This window comes from Coregonus lavaretus (assembly GCF_964263955.1).
Source record: "Coregonus lavaretus genome assembly, contig: HAP1_SCAFFOLD_1393, whole genome shotgun sequence".
NCBI lineage: Eukaryota > Metazoa > Chordata > Actinopteri > Salmoniformes > Salmonidae > Coregonus > Coregonus lavaretus.
In genome coordinates, this window is record NW_028162944.1 from 24,723 (window position 1) to 41,980 (window position 17,258).

At 45.1% G+C, this 17,258-nt stretch overlaps 1 protein-coding gene across 1 annotated transcript in view; it reads left to right on the forward strand.

Annotated features, from left to right (window-relative positions):
- Window positions 1–15,385, forward strand: part of LOC311118657 (E3 ubiquitin-protein ligase listerin-like) — a gene marked incomplete at its 5' end in the record, with an annotated part of 37,663 nt that extends 22,278 nt beyond the window's left edge. The window contains 5 exons of the mRNA XM_084193444.1: window positions 1,306–1,471; window positions 1,580–1,800; window positions 7,367–7,561; window positions 11,501–11,668; window positions 13,456–15,385. Of these exons, the coding sequence (XP_084049570.1) occupies window positions 1,306–1,471; window positions 1,580–1,800; window positions 7,367–7,561; window positions 11,501–11,668; window positions 13,456–13,518 (813 nt within the window). The remainder of the gene's footprint in view (window positions 1–1,305; window positions 1,472–1,579; window positions 1,801–7,366; window positions 7,562–11,500; window positions 11,669–13,455) is intronic.
- Between the last annotated feature and the right edge of the window lie 1,873 nt (window positions 15,386–17,258).

Here is a 17,258-nt window from a genome sequence, read left to right on the forward strand (position 1 = left end):
GGTCAATTCCATTTAAATTCCAGTCAATTCAGGAAGTAAACTGAAATTCCAATGCTTTTCAATGAAGAAAATGCGGAATTGGAATGTTGTTTACTCTCTGAATTAACTGGAATTCAAATGGAATTCTAATAAAATTGCATTGTATTTGTCACATGCTACGTAAACAACAAGGGGTAGACGAACAGTGAAATGCTGACTTACAGGCCCTTCCCAACAATACAGAGAGATAAAAAAGAGAAATAAAGAGAAATAAAAGGAAAGTATTAACACAAGGAATAAATACACAATGAGTAACGATAACTTGGCTATAAACATGAGGGTGCCAGTACCGAGTCGATGTGCAGGGGGTAATTGAGGTAGATGTGTACATATAGGTAGGATTAATCCCAACCCTGGAGTGAGGGTCGTATTATTCCACCTTCTCCTCTTGAAATCCGTAAAAACTTCAACTAGCTGTCAATTGCCTTTTTCCTAATTTCTCCCCCTCCCCTCTCAAAGCTCATTGCAGGAGAGGATCCAAGGCCCTTTCTTTCTGAACTCCGTTGAGCTTTTTGAAAGGGGAGGAATGAGGATACAAGGACAAAGGAAGGATTACTGTGTCAGTCTCTACTCTCTCTCTACCTAAAGAAGGGTTCTATGCTGACCTGTGTGTTCTCTCTCCAGCTGCGTGTCCAGTTCTCTCTCCAGCTGCGTGTCCAGTACTCTCTCCAGCTGCGTGTCCAGTTCTCTCTCCAGCTGCGTGTCCAGTTCTCTCTCTGCCTAAAGAAGAGTTCTTTGCTGACCTGTGTGTTTTCTTTCCAGCTGCGTGTCCAGTTCTCTCTCCTGCTGCGTGTCCAGTTCTCTCTCCAGCTGCGTGTCCAGTTCTCTCTCTTCCTAAAGAAGGGTTCTATGCTGACCTGTGTGTTTTCTTTCCAGCTGCGTGTCCAGTTCTCTCTCTTCCTAAAGAAGGGTTCTATGCTGACCTGTGTGTTTTCTTTCCAGCTGCGTGTCCAGTTCTCTTTCCAGCTGCGTGTCCAGTTCTCTCTCCAGCTGCGTGTCCAGTTCTCTCTCTACCTAAAGAAGGGTTCTATGCTGACCTGTGTGTTCTCTCTCCAGCTGCGTGTCCAGTTCTCTCTCCAGCTGCGTGTCCAGTTCTCTCTCCAGCTGCGTGTCCAGTTCTCTCTCCAGCTGCGTGTCCAGTTCTCTCTCCAGCTGCGTGTCCAGTTCTCTCTCCAGCTGCGTGTCCAGTTCTCTCTCCAGCTGCGTGTCCAGTTCTCTCTCTTCCTAAAGAAGGGTTCTATGCTGACCTGTGTGTTCTCTCTCCAGCTGCGTGTCCAGTACTCTCTCTACCTAAAGAAGTCCCTCCACAAGCTCCTCCTCCACCTGTTCAGACTGATGCCTGAAAACCCCACCTTCACCGGCCAGGGGGCGGAGCCTGTCACCAAGGAGACCAAGACATTCTTCACAGAGAGCCTCTCTCTGGACGTCAACAGTGGGTAGCATACACGGACACACATAGCATGCACACACACTCACGAACACACACACGTCTGTCTCTAATGCGGCTGTCTTTTCTCTGTCGCTCTCCCTCTCTCTGCAGAGTCTTCTGGTATCCAGTATGAGCTCCCCCATCTGGCGTGTTGTGTGTACTACAGTGCAGTACAGGACCTGCCTGCCATGGTTAGGTTGTGGTGGACCAGTCAGGAGAAGAGAGTTAGCCACACGGTGGATAAGTTCACAGGACGATACGTCTCGCCTGTCCTCTCTGCTCAGGAGATCTCCTCTGTACACGCCAGCACACAGACCTTCGACAGCATGACCGTGAGTAGAGCAGGGAGGATGGATGTGTGTGGGTGGGGTAGGGGGTAGGGGGTAGGGGGTGGGGGGGGGCTTCATACCCCTTGATTTATTCCACATTTTGCTTTTACAGCCTGAATTCAAAATGGATTAAATTGATTCCACTAAGGGACAGTTTAGTCCAGGGGATGAGCACGCTCTTCCACTAAGGGACAGTTTAGTCCTTTTCTGAGTCAAGATCCCTTTCTGAGTCCAAAAGCAAGCCGAGATCTACCGTTCAGAGATATCTTTTTTTACATGACTTTAAAAAGCCATTAACCTAGACAAAACAGTTCTGTAGCCATGAGGTTTGTGCAGTAAGCTATAGGGCCAATACATTATCACTACATATTGGCTACGCTTGAATTGTCCTGCCAATGTTGTTCTTCTCAGAGCATTTTGAAATTATATTTCAGAATTGTAGGTATATGATCACACTGGTAATAGATCATTTGTTGTATTACTTGTGAGGCACAGCTGAGTGAGTGTAATAATTTATATTTTTTTATTTTACTGGACTGATGGTCTGCATCTGATTGTAAGTGAGGGGGGGGGGGGGATAGAACAGCGGTGAGGCTGCATCTCACCCGGCTCACCGTCCCTCCAATCTCCCTCCCTCTGCTGAGAAAAGGGGACACAGTCTTCCAGCTGATTGCAAAACTCAAGTCGCACAGCATTACTTCTGCCTCATGCACTAATTCATGTTGGTACTCCTATGACCAGAGAAAGTGAAATATTCCTTGTTGAACAAGTGTTGACAGTGCTGAATAACAATGTTTTTTTGCTGTATTCATTGACTCTCTCTAGTCATGGTTTTAAAAGTTTTGAACTCTCACAGTATTAGTGATGGGTCGTTCGCGAACGAACGGCTCTTTTGGAACGGATCTTTTTGTGAACGTCGGGAACCTGATCGCATCGGTGAATGAGCCGTTCATTTGGCTCGCTGATTTGCATACTGCTACTACTGCTATTTGAGCTCAAAAACAACGTTTTTCTGCAGATAAGTTACAAAATAATTCTCTAAAGAGGGTGAATCCTCACTGCAGAAACAGTAAATAGTGGGGAGAGCAGGCCATCTAATAATTTGGCGAGGTAAAAATGTATTTGAACATGCATTTCATGATCTGACATAAAGGTAGCCTACCTTTTTGGGCTTTACATTGGAGTTTTTAGCAATTTTATCATGGTTCTAGGTCGTTAAAAAAATCATGTTTTTACAAAGAGCCGTTTGGGATCCAAATGAGACGTCTCTTTTACGTGAACAGAGCTAAAGTAGCCGGCTCACCGAAAAGAATGCCCATCACTACACAGTATCGACTTTGCTGTTGCTCGACCACGAGACTCTTGCGATCAGTCTGCGTGGTCAATGCAGCACATGTGACAATGTTGACGACAACAATGCTGTTTTCACTTTGCTTCTTAATATAAATCCACTAGCGTTCTACAATTACACTATTCGTTTGTGTTTCTTACATCTGCAAATAGCTAGTTTTCTCTTTTCTTAGCAAGTTGTGGCTAAATCGTGTTAGCCGCTAATGCTAATCGCTAGCTATCTAATAAATGTACTGAGTCGTAGCTAGCTATACAGTCTGATACCAGTGATTTTGTAGGCCTAAATCGGCATGTTCGTGCAACAGTATCTTCTAAACCAAAGAGGATTAGGTGAATGAATATGTTAGCTACATGAAGTAGATAAGAGAGAACATTTTAACGTAGCCAAAGATTATAGGGTCCCCTAGGAAACACTGACCAACACTTTGGTTCCTACCCTGTCACAATAACTGCTCCCTGGCATTTTCATTCGTTGTCATGTCAAACAACACTGTATTCAAAGTGCCCACTATTATATTCTAACTACAGACTTATCATAATCATTCTATTTCCATGATTCCAACAGTTCACCCAAGTGTTTTGATCTAAATCGCAAGTCAAATCGTAATTGCAACGTTTGGTTAAAAATAAGGCCTCGATTTTTTTTGCCCATATCGTACAGCCCTACGTGGCAGTGTGGAAATTCTCAAATTAGTGCAGGAAATACATAAATGTATTTTTGGTTGAAGTTTAGTTGAACAGTATAAAACAAATCAGAATGGAGAAAGACACATTAAATTCAATCACTTAGAATGTATGTTGCCACTATAGGGTCACACACTGCTCATAAAGCAAATGTAGAACTTGTATTATTCAAAAACATCAAATACAGTCAATTTGAAAAATACTGTGATATGATATTTTGGCCATATCGCCCAGGCCCTACCTATGGTCCGAGGAAACTGTGCAGTCACGGTGGTCTGAGCAGCCAGCGGTAGGACTATAGGTGCACTTGATTTGCTCTCTGGGCCTGCCGGGGTATGCTGAGTTCTACCTTCAGACACATGAAATGGTTCAAAATGGGAACACTTTTCCTTCCCGGCGCCAGGGCTGCTGAATCAAGTGCACCTACCGCCAACAGCGCTAAACGAAAGAAAGATATAGGAACACAATGCTTTTATCGTTGCTGTTTTTTTACAGGAATGTTTGGTGATCGACTACAAATGCATTGGAGATCGAGCTAGTGGATAGACCAGGGTTCTTCAATTCCGGTCCTGGAGGGTCGAAACACTTCTGTTTTTTATTTCTACCTGGTAGTTAATTGCACTAACCTGGTGTCCCAGGTTCTGAATTAGCCCCTGATTAGAAGGAGAGGATGAAAAACAGAGATGTTTCGGCCCTCCAGGACCGGAATTGAAGAACCCTGGGGATAGACCATATGGTTTAGGAGAAAATATAAATGAATGAAAAAAGCATCTTATCCACAATGGCATTAATTTCAAGTATCTCTGAAACTCTTCTAACTCTTGCCTTCACAACTGACACCAGTTTGGCCACAGAACATTTACAACAAAGACATATTGACATTGTAAAATATATATGTGTGTAACAAAATATGCTGATACCCTCGTTAAACACCAACGGCATTCACTAAATTGATGGAATTATTCTATTTTTAGTTTAAAATCATCTTATTTGATTATTTTATATATTTTACATGTGATAAGTACAGAAGAGTATAAGGGCCAATGGAAGATAAATAAATGGTACTAAAAATGTGCCAATATCTGGAAAAAAAATAAACATAAAACAGGTGTGAATGAAGTGCCAATATTTCAAGAATAACGTCTACATTTGGATAATAAATTCGCAGTTATAGTTCAAGATTAAAGTAGGGGATTTGGTCATTAATTGCATGTCTCCCTGTTGCTGTGTCCACCACCGTTGAAATGCCTGAGGTAGATGGCCTGGTCAAACTATATTTTAGAATTTGGCTTTAGTGACAAGGAAATCCTTGCTCTTTTAGCACATACAAATACATTATTATTGTAAGTATTAGGACCTGGAAGAGGTTGTGCCACAGATTGGGTCTTTTCAGAAGGAGGAACCACACGGAGGTATTTTATCCAAGTTCCAGATACAGCTGTTTTTAGTAACCCTGTCAACCAGATACAGCTGTTTTAGTAACCCTGTCAACCAGATACAGCTGTTTTAGTAACCCTGTCAACCAGATACAGCTGTTTTAGTAACGCTGTCAACCACATACAGCTGTTTCAGTAACCCTGTCAAACACATACAGCTGTTTTAGTAACCCTGTCAACCACATACAGCTGTTTCAGTAACCCTCAACCAGATACAGCTGTTTTAGTAACCCTGTCAACCAGATACAGCTGTTTTAGTAACCCTGTCAAACACATACAGCTGTTTTAGTAACCCAGTCAACCAGATACAGCTGTTTTAGTAACCCTGTCAACCAGATACAGCTGTTTTAGTAACCCTGTCAAACACATACAGCTGTTTTAGTAACCCTGTCAAACACATACAGCTGTTTTAGTAACCCTGTCAAACACATACAGCTGTTTCAGTAACCCTGTCAACCAGATACAGCTGTTTTAGTAACCCTGTCAACCACATACAGCTGTTTTAGTAACCCAGTCAACCAGATACAGCTGTTTTAGTAACCCTGTCAACCAGATACAGCTGTTTTAGTAACCCTGTCAAACACATACAGCTGTTTTAGTAACCCTGTCAAACACATACAGCTGTTTTAGTAACCCTGTCAAACACATACAGCTGTTTCAGTAACCCTGTCAACCAGATACAGCTGTTTTAGTAACCCTGTCAAACACACACAGCTGTTTTAGTAACCCTGTCAACCACATACAGCTGTTTTAGTAACCCTGTCAACCACATACAGCTGTTTTAGTAACCCTGTCAACCAGATACAGCTTTTTTATACTGAACAAAAATATACACGCAACATGCAAAGTGTTGGTCCCAAAGTTTCATGAGCTGAATTTTTTTTGCACAAATGTGTTAACATCCCTCTTAGTGAGCATTTCTCCTTTTCCAAGATAATCCATTCACCTGACAGGTGTGTCATATCAAGAAGCTGATTAAACGGCATGATCATTACGCAGGTGCACCTTGTGCTGGGGACAATAAAAGGCCACTCTAAAATGTGCAGTTTTGTCACACAACACAATGCCACAGAGTGACTAGGCAACAGGATAGATAATAAACAGTAGCAGCAGCGTATATGACGAGTAGAAATAAATGCAAAAAGGGTCAATGCAGATAGTTAAATAGTTCACCAAATAGATACAAACTAACTATTTAGCAGTCTTATGGCTAGGGGTCGAAGCTGTTCAGGGTCCTGTTGGTCTGACTCACAGTCCCTTGTGTCTCTCTCCAGGTGAAAGGCCGTTAGGCAGCGCGGGAGGTGATAGCTACCTACTCTGTGGATGATATCATCATAGTGGAGTTAACCCCTCTCTCTCTCTCTCTCTCTCTCTCTCTCCGTCTCTCTCTGTCTCCTAGGTGAAAGCCCGTTCGTCAGCATGGGAGGTGATAGCTACCTACTCTGTGGATGATATCATCAAAGTGGAGTTAACCTCTCTCTCTCTTTCTCCATCTCTCTCTGTCTCCTAGGTGAAAGCCCGTTCGTCAGCATGGGAGGTGATAGCTACCTACTCTGTGGATGATATCATCAAAGTGGAGTTAACCTCTCTCTCTCTCTCTCCGTCTCTCTCTGTCTCCTAGGTGAAAGCCCGTTCGTCAGCATGGGAGGTGATAGCTACCTACTCTGTGGATGATATCATCAAAGTGGAGTTAACCTCTCTCTCTCTCTCTCTCTCTCCGTCTCTCTCTGTCTCCTAGGTGAAAGCCCGTTCGGCAGCACGGGAGGTGATAGCTACCTACTCTGTGGATGATATCATCATAGTGGAGTTAACCTCTCTCTCTCTCTCTCTCTCTCCGTCTCTCTCTGTCTCCTAGGTGAAAGCCCGTTCGGCAGCACGGGAGGTGATAGCTACCTACTCTGTGGATGATATCATCATAGTGGAGTTAACCTCTCTCTCTCTCTCTCTCTCTCTCTCTTTCTCTCTCTTTCTCTGTCTCTCTCTGTCTCCTAGGTGAAAGCCCGTTCGGCAGCACGGGAGGTGATAGCTACCTACTCTGTGGATGATATCATCATAGTGGAGTTAACCTCTCTCTTTCTCCGTCTCTCTCTGTCTCCTAGGTGAAAGCCCGTTCGGCAGCGCGGGAGGTGATAGCTACCTACTCTGTGGATGATATCTTCATAGAGCTGGTGATCCAGCTGCCTCAGAACTATCCTCTAGGCTCTATCACAGTAGAGAGTGGAAGGAGGGTGGGGGTGGCTGTACAACAATGGAGGAACTGGATGTTACAGCTCAGTACATACCTCACTCACCAGGTAACACACACTCACCAGGTAACACACACTCACCAGGTAACACACACTCACCAGGTAACACACACCAGGTAACACTCACCAGGTAACACACACCAGGTAACACTCACCAGGTAACACACACTCACCAGGTAACACACACTCACCAGGTAACACACACTCACCAGGTAACACACACTCACCAGGTAACACACACTCACCAGGTAACACTCACCAGGTAACACACACTCACCAGGTAACACTCACCAGGTAACACACACTCACCAGGTAACACACACTCACCAGGTAACACACACTCACCAGGTAACACACACTCACCAGGTAACACACACTCACCAGGTAACACACACTCACCAGGTAACACTCACCAGGTAACACTCACCAGGTAACACACACTCACCAGGTAACACACACTCACCAGGTAACACACACTCACCAGGTAACACACACTCACCAGGTAACACACACTCACCAGGTAACACACACTCACCAGGTAACACACACCAGGTAACACTCACCAGGTAACACACACCAGGTAACACTCACACCAGGTAACACACACCAGGTAACACTCACACCAGGTAACACTCACCAGGTAACACACACTCACCAGGTAACACACACTCACCAGGTAACACACACTCACCAGGTAACACACACTCACCAGGTAACACACACACACACTCACCAGGTAACACACACACACACACACTCACCAGGTAACACACACACACACACACTCACCAGGTAACACACACACACACTCACCAGGTAACACTCACCAGGTAACACACACTCACCAGGTAACACACACACACACTCACCAGGTAACACACACTCACCAGGTAACACACACACACACTCACCAGGTAACACACACTCACCAGGTAACACACACTCACCAGGTAACACACACACACACTCACCAGGTAACACACACTCACCAGGTAACACACTCACCAGGTAACACACACTCACCAGGTAACACACACACACACTCACCAGGTAACACACACTCACCAGGTAACACACACTCACCAGGTAACACACACTCACCAGGTAACACACACACACACCAGGTAACACTCACTCACCAGGTAACACACACTCACCAGGTAACACACACTCACCAGGTAACACACACTCACCAGGTAACACACACACACACTCACCAGGTAACACACACTCACCAGGTAACACACACTCACCAGGTAACACACACTCACCAGGTAACACACACTCACCAGGTAACACACACACACACCAGGTAACACTCACTCACCAGGTAACACACACACACACTCACCAGGTAACACACACTCACCAGGTAACACACACACACACTCACCAGGTAACACACACTCACCAGGTAACACACACACCAGGTAACACACACACACTCACCAGGTAACACACACTCACCAGGTAACACACACACACACACACACACACACACACACACACACACCAGGTAACACACACCAGGTAACACACACTCACCAGGTAACACACACTCACCAGGTAACACACACACACACACTCACCAGGTAACAATATGATTTTGCAAAATTATAAAAAACTAAAAACGGATATCACATTTACAGAAGTATTCAGACCTTTTACTCTGTACTTTGTTGAAGCACCTTTGGTAGCGATTACAGCCTCGAGTCATCTTGGGTATGATGCTACAAGCTTGGCACACCTGTATTTGGGGAGTTTCTCCCATTCTTCTCTGCAGATCCTCTCAAGCTCTGTCAGGTTGGATGGAGAGCGTCCCTGCACAGCTATTTTCATGTCTCTCCAGAGATGTTCGATCGGGTTCAAGTCCGAGCTCTGGCTGGGCCACTCAAGGACATTCAGAGACTTGTTCCGAAGCCACTCCTGTGTTGTCTTGGCTGTGTGCTTAGGGTTGTTGTCCTGTTGAAAGGTGAACCTTCACCCCAGTCTGAGGTCCTAAGCGCTCTGGAGCAGGTTTTCATCAAGGATCTCTCTGTACTTTGCTCCGTTCATCTTTCCCTCGATCCTGACTCTTCTCCCAGTCCCTGCCGCTGAAAAACTTCCCCACAGCAATGATGCTACCACCACCATGCTTTGCCGTAGGGATGGTGCCAGGTTTCTTCCAGACGTGACAATTGGCATTCAGGCCAAAGAGTTCAATCTTGGATTTCATCAGACCACAGACTCTTGTTTCTCATAGTCTGAGAAACAAGAGTTTGCCTTTTGGCAAACTCCAAGCGGGCTGTCATGTGCCTTTTACTGAGGAGTGGCTTCCCTCTGGCCACTCTACCATAAAGGCCTGATTGATGGAGTGCTGCAGAGATGGTTGTCCTTCTGGAAGGTTCTCCCATCTCCACAGAGGAACTCTAGAGCTCTGTCAGAGTGACCATCAGGTCACCTCCCTGACCAAGGCCCTTCTCCCCCAATTGCTCAGTTTGGCCATGCGGCCAGCTCTAGGAAGAGTCTTGGTGCTTCCAAACTTCTTCCATTTAAGAATGATGGAGGCCACTGTGTCCTTCAATGTTGCAGACATTTTTTGGTACCCTTCCCCAGATCTGTGCCTCGACACAGTCCAGTCTCAGAGCTCGACGGACAAGTCCTTCGACCTCATGGCTTGTTTTTTGCTCTGACATGCACTGTCAACTGTGGGACCTTATATAGACAGGTGTGTGCCTTTCCAAATCATGTCCAATCAATGTAATTTACCACAGGTGGACTCCAATCAAAGTTGTAGAAACATCTCAAGGATGATCAATGGAAACAGGATGCACCTGAGCTCAATGTCGAGTCTCATAGCAAAGGGTCTGAATACTTATGTAAATGTAATATATACATATGTTTGATGCATACCTCACCTATCACCTGGCCTGTTAGAGTGGTGCCTGATACATACCTCACCTATCACCTGGCCTGTTAGTGGTGCCTGATACATACCTCACCTATCACCTGGCCTGTTAGAGTGGTGCCTGATACATACCTCACCTATAACCTGGCCTGTTAGAGTGGTGCCTGATACATACCTCACCTATCACCTGGCCTGTTAGAGTGGTGCCTGATATATACCTCACCTATCACCTGGCCTGTTAGAGTGGTGCCTGATACATACCTCACCTATCACCTGGCCTGTTAGTGGTGCCTGATACATACCTCACCTATCACCTGGCCTGTTAGAGTGGTGCCTGATACATACCTCACCTATAACCTGGCCTGTTAGAGTGGTGCCTGATACATACCTCACCTATCACCTGGCCTGTTAGAGTGGTGCCTGATATATACCTCACCTATCACCTGGCCTGTTAGTGGTGCCTGATACATACCTCACCTATCACCTGGCCTGTTAGAGTGGTGCCTGATACATACCTCACCTATCACCTGGCCTGTTAGAGTGGTGCCTGATACATACCTCACCTATCACCTGGCCTGTTAGAGTGGTGCCTGATACATACCTCACCTATCACCTGGCCTGTTAGAGTGGTGCCTGATACATACCTCACCTATCACCTGGCCTGTTAGTGGTGCCTGATACATACCTCACCTATCACCTGGCCTGTTAGAGTGGTGCTTGATACATACCTCACCTATCACCTGGCCTGTTAGAGCGGTGCCTGATACATACCTCACCTATCACCTGGCCTGTTAGAGCGGTGCCTGATACATACCTCACCTATCACCTGGCCTGTTAGAGTGGTGCCTGATACATACCTCACCTATCACCTGGCCTGTTAGAGTGGTGCTTGATACATACCTCACCTATCACCTGGCCTGTTAGAGCGGTGCCTGATACATACCTCACCTATCACCTGGCCTGTTAGAGCGGTGCCTGATACATACCTCACCTGACCTGTTAGAGCGGTGCCTGATACATACCTCACACTTGTGCTTTAAGTGTTGCGCTAACTATCATGTTCTCACTCTCTCTCTCTCTCTCTGTAATAATAATAATAGAACGGCAGTATAATGGAGGGCCTGACGCTGTGGAAGACCAACGTGGATAAGCGGTTTGAAGGAGTAGAGGACTGTATGATCTGTTTCTCTGTTATCCACGGATCCAACTACTCTCTGCCCAAGAAGGCCTGCCGCACCTGCAAGAAGAAGTTCCACTCTGCCTGTCTGGTGAGTGGCGGATATTTACACAGGACAGCGCACGCACGCATGCAAACGCACGCCACGCCACACCACACCACACCACAACACAACACACAAGCACTCATGTGCACAAACTGCAATACAAGAGAACACACTCAGAGGCATATACGCTCGTGGTCAAAAGTTTTGAGAATGACACAAATATTATTTTTTTACAAAGTCTGCTGCCTCAGTTTTTATGATGGCAATTTGCATATTCTCCAGATTGTTATGAAGAGTGATCAGATGAATTGCAATTAATTGCAAAGTCCCTCTTTATCATGACAATGAACTTAATCCCCCCCCAAAAAACATGTCCACTGCATTTCAGCCCTGCCACAAAAGGACCAGCTGACATCATGTCAGTGATTCTCTCGTTAACACAGGTGAGAGTGTTGACGAGGACAAGGCTGGAGATCACTCTGTCATGCTGATTGAGTTAGAATAACAGACTGGAAGCTTTAAAAGGAGGGTGGTGCTTGAAATCATTGTTCTTCCTCTGTTAACCATGGTTACCTGCAAGGAAACACGTGCCGTCATCATTGCTTTGCACAAAAAGGGCTTCACAGGCAAGAATATTGCTGCTAGTAAGATTGCACCGAAATCAACCATTTATCGGATCATCAAGAACTTCAAGGAGAGAGGTTCAATTGTTGTGAAGAAGGCTTCAGGGCGCCCAAGAAAGTCCAGCAAGCGCCAGGACCGTCTCCTAAAGTTGATTCAGCTGTGAGATCGGGGCACCACCAGTGCAGAGCTTGCTCAGGAATGGCAGCAGGCAGGTGTGAGTGCATCTGCACGCACAGTGAGGCAAAGACATTTGGAGGATGGCCTGGTGTCAAGAAGGGCAGCGAGGAAGCCACTTCTCTCCAGGAAAAACATCAGGGACAGACTGATATTCTGCAAAAGGTACAGGGATTGGACTGCTGAGGACTGGGGTAAAGTCATTTTCTCTGATGAATCCCCTTTCTGATTGTTTGGGCCATCCGGAAAAAAACTTGTCTGGAGAAGACAAGGTGAACGCTACCATCAGTCATGTGTCATGCCAACAGTAAAGCATCCTGAGACCATTCATGTGTGGGGTTGCTTCTCAGCCAAGGGAGTGGGCTCACTCACAATTTTGCCTAAGAACACAGCCATGAATAAAGAATGGGACCAACACATCCTCCGAGAGCAACTTCTCCCAACCATCCAGGAACAGTTTGGTGACGAACAATGCCTTTTCCAGCATGATGGAGCACCTTGCCATAAGGCAAAAGTGATAACTAAGTGGCTCGGGGAACAAAACATCGACATTTTGGGTCCATGGCCAGGAAACTCCCCAGACCTTAATCCCATTGAGAACTTGTGGTCAATCCTCAAGAGGCGGCTGGACAAACAAAAACCCACAAATTCTGACAAACTCCAAGCATTGATTATGCAAGAATGGGCTGCCATCAGTCAGGATGTGGCCCAGAAGTTAATTGACAGCATGCCAGGGCGGATTGCAGAGGTCTTGAAAAAGAAGGGTCAACACTGCAAATATTGACTCTTTGCATAAACTTAATGTAATTGTCAATAAAAGCCTTTGACACTTATGGAATGCTTGTAATTATACTTCAGTATACCATAGTAACATCTGACAAAAATATCTAAAAACACTGAAGCAGCAAACTTTGTGAAGACCAATACTTGTGTCATTCTCAAAACTTTTGACCACGACTGTAGGTTATCACACACAAACTCACACTCATTGTCATGTTACTCACGCTGTCTCTTATCTCTCCCCTCCTCTCCAGTACAAGTGGTTTACTTCTAGCAACAAGTCCACCTGCCCCCTGTGTAGAGAGACCTTCTTCTAGCAACAAGTCCACCTGCCCCCTGTGTAGAGAAGACCACCTTCTAGCAACAAGTCCACCTGCCCCCTGTGTAGAGAGACCTTCTTCTAGCAACAAGTCCACCTGCCCCCTGTGTAGAGACCTTCTTCTAGCAACAAGTCCACCTGCCCCCTGTGTAGAGAAGACCACCTTCTAGCAACAAGTCCACCTGCCCCCTGTGTAGAGAGACCTTCTTCTAGCAACAAGTCCACCTGCCCCCTGTGTAGAGACCTTCTTCTAGCAACAAGTCCACCTGCCCCCTGTGTAGAGAGACCTTCTTCTAGCAACAAGTCCACCTGCCCCCTGTGTAGAGAGACCTTCTTCTAGCAACAAGTCCACCTGCCCCCTGTGTAGAGAAGACCACCTTCTAGCAACAAGTCCACCTGCCCCCTGTGTAGAGAGACCCTAACCGAAACTACGTTGCTATGGATGCAGGGAGACAGTTTGGTTGTATATTTGTACGCATCTCTCACCACAACCTTTTAGATCAGTGCTTCTCAACTGTTTTTTTTCCCTCGGGACCCAAATTGAAGCAGTTTCTCTGTCGCGATCCAATATTCACATTGTGATTTTTCTTTTTTGTTGTTGCCAAAATGCAATTTGGAAAACTCTTTTTAATACTATTTTGACAGTAAATGTAGCAATTATATTAGACAAGGGAACAACATTCCCACCTTTTTCATTTGTCATTAATTCCATATTGCTCATAATCTTGATGAAGAATGTTGGCAAGCTCACTTGTTTGAGACCACACAATCTGCTAATTAGCGCTGCTAATCGCTCTATATTGAAAATACTGTGATTGAAAGAAAAGTCATTTTCGGGAATAAGGGATTTAAATGTTGGTTAATGATAATATTTTCCACACGTTCTACCTGGTATTAGTCCCAATAATTATTTACTTTTCTTTTCACTGACACCTGCGACCCACTCAAAACCTTTTGGGTTGCGACCCACTCAAACCCTTTTGGGTTGCGACCCACTCAAAACCTTTTGGGTAGCGACCCACCAGTTGAGAACCACTGCTTTAGATGCTCTTTTCACACCGGTTGTAACTCGGGATAAGAGTTGACTAGTAGAGATATCTTTTAGATGTCCATAATGTTCACGTCCAGTAGCTTTAATGAGTTCCAAAGAGCCAGGATTGGTCAGCGCTGGTGGTGACATCAGAGCCGGAGGACACTTGCACAGATGGGTTGAGTTCCTGCCCGACCTAGATTGCTGACGCGTGCCAGATCTCACGTCGGCAGGATATGCGTTTAACATATCAGCTGACCACATCATATGTTATAGCAATCTGAAATGGGGGACTGCACAGTCGATTTGATGTGGCGCGCAACCATTGGTTGATGCAAATGCAACGCCTGCGCTTCTAGTCGGGCGGGGAACCCGAGCAGAACTGAAGGATGCAATCAACTCACTTCTTAATTTGGTGTGATTGACAGAGAGCAGTGACTTAATATACAGACTGATTAACACAAAGTTGATTATTTTAGAAAAATAATTTTATAAATCAAGTACTTCAATCTCTCTACTAATGATGACCAAGACAGTATTACTTGATTTGTATTTTAACACACAGTATAACACAAGAGGGAGAACTGTAGCCTGATCCCAGATCCTGTTTGTGCTCTTGCCAACTCCATTGCCCATTGTCAAGCCAAACATGACAGAGTGACAAGGAGTTGGCATGACAGCACAGACTGGCACTCGGGATAGTGGATCTGGTCTTTATTCTAGCCTGTTGATGTGGTTCAGAGTGAATGTCTCCCATCCCTCTGTCTGTCTGGTGTAATCAGACCGTTCTTATGGTGTTGAAATGATGAATCATAAATCCACTAAGGACAGACAACTCTGGCTCTCTGTGTCTTTTTCCATCTGTCTCCAGCTGTTCCCCCCCCCGACACAAATCACCTATTTTGACTACTTTCCCAACAAGTCAGACACAAACTTAGTGTATGTATCTGCTATTAGAACAGATATAGTCCAGAGATACAGCTGTTTTAGTAACCCTGTCAACTAGACGCAGCTGTTTTAGTAACCCTGTCAACTAGACGCAGCTGTTTTAGTAACCCTGTCAACTAGACGCAGCTGTTTTAGTAACCCTGTCAACTAGACGCAGCTGTTTTAGTAACCCTGTCAACTAGACGCAGCTGTTTTAGTAACCCTGTCAACTAGACGCAGCTGTTTTAGTAACCCTGTCAACTAGACACAGCTGTTTTAGTAACCCTGTCAACCAGATACAGCTGTTTTAGTAACCCTGTCAACTAGACGCAGCTGTTTTAGTAACCCTGTCAACCAGATACAGCTGTTTTAGTAACCCTGTCAACTAGACACAGCTGTTTTAGTAACCCTGTCAACTAGACGCAGCTGTTTTAGTAACCCTGTCAACCAGATACAGCTGTTTTAGTAACCCTGTCAACTAGACACAGCTGTTTTAGTAACCCTGTCAACTAGACGCAGCTGTTTTAGTAACCCTGTCAACCAGATACAGCTGTTTTAGTAACCCTGTCAACTAGACGCAGCTGTTTTAGTAACCCTGTCAACCAGATACAGCTGTTTTAGTAACCCTGTCAACTAGACACAGCTGTTTTAGTAACCCTGTCAACTAGACGCAGCTGTTTTAGTAACCCTGTCAACCACATACGCTGTTTTAGTAACCCTGTCAACTAGACGCAGCTGTTTTAGTAACCCTGTCAACTAGACGCAGCTGTTTTAGTAACCCTGTCAACTAGACGCAGCTGTTTTAGTAACCCTGTCAACCAGATACAGCTGTTTTAGTAACCCTGTCAACCAGATACAGCTGTTTTAGTCACCCTGTCAACCAGATACAGCTGTTTTAGTCACCCTGTCAACCAGATACAGCTGTTTTAGTAACCCTGTCAACCAGATACAGCTGTTTTAGTAACCCTGTCAACCAGATACAGCTGTTTTAGTAACCCTGTCAATTAGACGCAGCTGTTTTAGTAACCCTGTCAACAAGATACAGCTGTTTTAGTAACCCTGTCAACTAGACGCAGCTGTTTTAGTAACCCTGTCAACTAGATACAGCTGTTTTAGTCACCCTGTCAACTAGACACAGCTGTTTTAGTCACCCTGTCAACCAGATACAGCTGTTTTAGTCACCCTGTCAACCAGATACAGCTGTTTTAGTCACCCTGTCAATTAGACGCAGCTGTTTTAGTAACCCTGTCAACAAGATACAGCTGTTTTAGTAACCCTGTCAACTAGATACAGCTGTTTTAGTCACCCTGTCAACTAGACACAGCTGTTTTAGTAACCCTGTCAACCACATACAGCTGTTTTAGTAACCCTGTCAACCACATACAGCTGTTTTAGTAACCCTGTCAACCAGATGCAGCTGTTTTAGTAACCCTGTCAACCAGATACAGCTGTTTTAGTAACCCTGTCAACCAGATGCAGCTGTTTTAGTAACCCTGTCAACCACATACAGCTGTTTTAGTAACCCTGTCAACCAGATACAGCTGTTTTAGTAACCCTGTCAACCACATACAGCTGTTTTAGTAACCCTGTCAACTAGTTTCTCTCAACTTTTAGAAACAACTGAAATTTGAACCACTTTCCCGAGAACTTAGACAAAAACTAGAGTGAAGAATCATTGTTTTTCTAGTTAGTCTAGTTAGTTTTCTAGTTCGTTTTCTAGTTAGTCTAGTTAGTTTTCTAGTTAGTCTCCATACTCTTATCTATGATCCAATCAGTAGTAG